The sequence below is a fragment of the Colobus angolensis genome, unplaced genomic scaffold (assembly GCF_000951035.1).
Source record: "Colobus angolensis palliatus isolate OR3802 unplaced genomic scaffold, Cang.pa_1.0 Scaffold66, whole genome shotgun sequence".
In the NCBI taxonomy this organism is placed as follows: Eukaryota; Metazoa; Chordata; class Mammalia; order Primates; family Cercopithecidae; genus Colobus; species Colobus angolensis.
The window spans coordinates 3,530,189-3,533,229 of NW_012120265.1; the positions used below are offsets into that span (position 1 = coordinate 3,530,189).

The following is a 3,041-nucleotide window of genomic DNA, read 5'->3' on the forward strand; positions in this document are numbered from 1 at the left end:
TGCAGTGAGCCGAGACTGCGCCACTGCACTCCAGCCTGGGCAACAGAGCAAGACTCCATGTCAAAAAAAAAAAAAAAAGAAAAAAGAAAAAAAAAAGGCAGAAGTGCAATTGGCCCAGCAATTCCACACCTAGGTATACCGATAAGAGAACTGAAAATGGATTCACAGCAGTATTATTCACAATAGCCAAGCGGTGTGAACAACCTAAGAGTTCATTCACAGATGAGTGGATAAGCCAAATGTGGTATGTACACACAGTGGAAGATGTGGCCAAAGGAGGAATGAAATTCTGACACAATCTACAATGTAGATAAACCTTGAAGACATCATGCTCAGTGAAGAAACCAGAGCCTTCCAACAGAGGGAGGGGGAGGGGGTCTGCCCACCTGACAGAGGTGAGGGAGAGGCGTCCACATCCCTCTGCACCAGCTCAGCAGGTGGGAGCTCTACCTTATCCTCTTCAGGCCCCCACCGGCTCTTCCGCTTCCTCTTCACGGTAGCTGCGGAGGCTGGCTTCCCAGGGGCAGCTGGAGCAGGGATGACGGTGGGCACAGGCGTGGATGAGGCGGGGCAAGTGGTGGCTGGGGGTAAGGACCCTGACAGGGCTTCAGGAGGGGACCTGCGCTTCAGGACGGGGTCGGGTGCTGTGAGGCTGCCTGTGGAGCTGGCCTTGGCTTTCCGGAACTCCTCCAGCTTCTGTCGGTAGTACTTGTACCCTTGGCTGTTGGGCTCGTAAAGAAAGCTGCAAAGGAGAGTTGGGGGGTGCATTGTCAGCTGGGCCCGAGGCCCTGTACCTGATTCTGGGCAGGAGCAGTTCTGGCCTTGAGTGCCCACATTGGCCAGGGTCATGTCATGATCACGGTCTCCACCACAACCTCCTGCCCTGCCAGGCCTCCTGGCAGTGGCTTCTGGTTATGGTGGCCTGATGCCCTTCCTTTGAACTGTGGGTCACTCCAATCCTCACCCTGTATTTATCAGGCACCCATCACACTGTCATTGTTTACCCTGCTACAAAGAGAAAGGGCAGGGACCCTCACACCCTTCCCCAGGGCCTGGGAAAGGCGAGACATTCACACCAAGAAATCTCAGATTGTGGGGGAGACACCAGACATGAGACAGGGCAGAGGGACTTGCCTTGATGCCAAGGGCCTCTCAAATGCATCTTTGAGACACTGAATATCAGAACAGAACAAGTAGCTGATTTTCACTTCCTATGGGGGCAGGCAGCCTCAGTGCAGTGTGGCTTCCAGTAAGGCCAGGAGCACAGGTCTTCTCAGTCCCTACCCAGCCTGAGGAACAGAGCAGGTGGCGCTGGTTCACAGCTGGGTTCCGCACCTACTGGCGCCTCTCAGACTGTACACATCCCCAGTCCACAGGACTTCTTTTTTTTTTTTTTTTTGAGACAGAGTGTCGCTCTGTTGCCCAGGCTGGAGTGCAGTGGCGTGATCTCGGCTCACTGCAAGCCCTGCCTCCTGGGTTCACGCCATTCTCCTGCCTCAGCCTCCCGAGTAGCTGGGACTACAGGCGCCTGCAACCATGCCCGGCTAATTTTTTGTATTTTTAGTAGAGACGAGGTTTCACCGCGTTAGCCAGGATGGTTTCGATCTCCTGACCTCGTGATTCACCCGCCTCGGCCTCCCAAAGTGCTGGGATTACAGGCGTGAGCCACCGCGCCCAGCCACAGGTCTTTGAGGTCTATGCTAAAAGGAAGAGTCGTGGCCAAGTTCCACATGGCAGAACACTGGGAGAGAACCGAACACGTGTACAGCCCTGAACGCATGTTACAGTGCTGAACAACATGGGGCTGGACCTGCACTTGTGAATCTGGAGGGATGGTCACTGCACCAAGGCATGCTACTAATGTGAACTAAAGGGTCAAGCATGCTGTGAAGTCCTTTCGTGTAAGACAGAGACCAGGCGCAGTGGCTCACGCCTGTAATCCTAGCTCTTTGGGAGGCCGAGGTGGGCAGATCACCTGAGGTCAGGAGTTCGTGACCAGCCTGGCCAACATGATGAAACCTCATCTGTACTAAAAATACAAAAATCAGCTCGGCCTGGTGGCACGCGCCTGTAGTCCCAACTGCTCGGGAGGCTGAGGCAGGAGAATCGCTCGAACCTGGGAGGCGGAGGTTGCAGTGAGCCAAGATTGGGTCACTGCACTCCAGCTTGGACGACAGAGTGAGGCTCCATCTCAAAAAAAATAAGATAAATAAATAAATAGTGAACCAGCAGCAAGAGACCCCTTAGACAATTTCTACGTGAGCCTGTGTGTCTACGGCCCTGCTAACATCCGGTACCTCAGGAGGGTGGGACAGAAGGACAGGAGACGGCAGCATCTTCTCTGTAATCCTGGGTCATGGTACAAGTGTGACTCAGTGAGGGACATTTGTACAAATTAAGAGGTAAAAGCCACAACTGTTCAGGAGGGAAGGGAACAGTTGGTCAGATTTGGAAAAGATACTTGACAGCCGGGTGAGTTCAGACACAGATTTGAGGCCAAGCTGGGGAGGCTCACTTGCCAAGGCTAAGCGGGCGTGGGGGTGTGGGGGCACCTTCCTGGCCTCAGCTGCTGCTTCACCCTGAATGTCCTCCAGGATGGCCCAAGGATGCATCACAGTCCCCTGGAGGGTCTGCCCGTCTTGGGGAGGAGGTTACAATGGCACCCAATGGTGGACCCCCATGAGAGGGAGAAAGTGGAGACCCCCCCCACCCCATCTAGAACAGGGCTGGGTGCACCACCAAGGCTCCCCTCTGGTGGAACTAATCCCACCCTGAGCCCAGTGATAACCACTGTTAAGGTGTTTCCTGTCAGTTTCAACAAAGATTTACCTTAATAGAGCTGTGATCCTATTTTACATATCCCAGTTTTAAAAAAAAATTTCTGCCTGAAGCTGATGACATAAGCCTTTCCTGTTAGAACGGTGGAAGCATGTTCACTGACTGACCTTGCCTCAGTTTCCTCACGCTGGGCTGCTGGCTCACATGGGTGCCTTCTGAAGGCGGCGTACTCCACTGGGGAGATGCGCTGATTTAGCCCACAG

General features: G+C 53.9%; 1 protein-coding gene across 1 annotated transcript in view; it reads right to left on the reverse strand.

Moving 5' to 3' along the window:
- The window catches only part of SUGP1 (SURP and G patch domain containing 1), a 43,525-nt gene that overhangs the window by 19,444 nt on the left and 21,040 nt on the right, over positions 1 to 3,041 (reverse strand). The window contains exon 8 of the mRNA XM_011925873.1: positions 387 to 742. Coding sequence (XP_011781263.1) covers positions 387 to 742 — 356 coding nt within the window. The remainder of the gene's footprint in view (positions 1 to 386; positions 743 to 3,041) is intronic.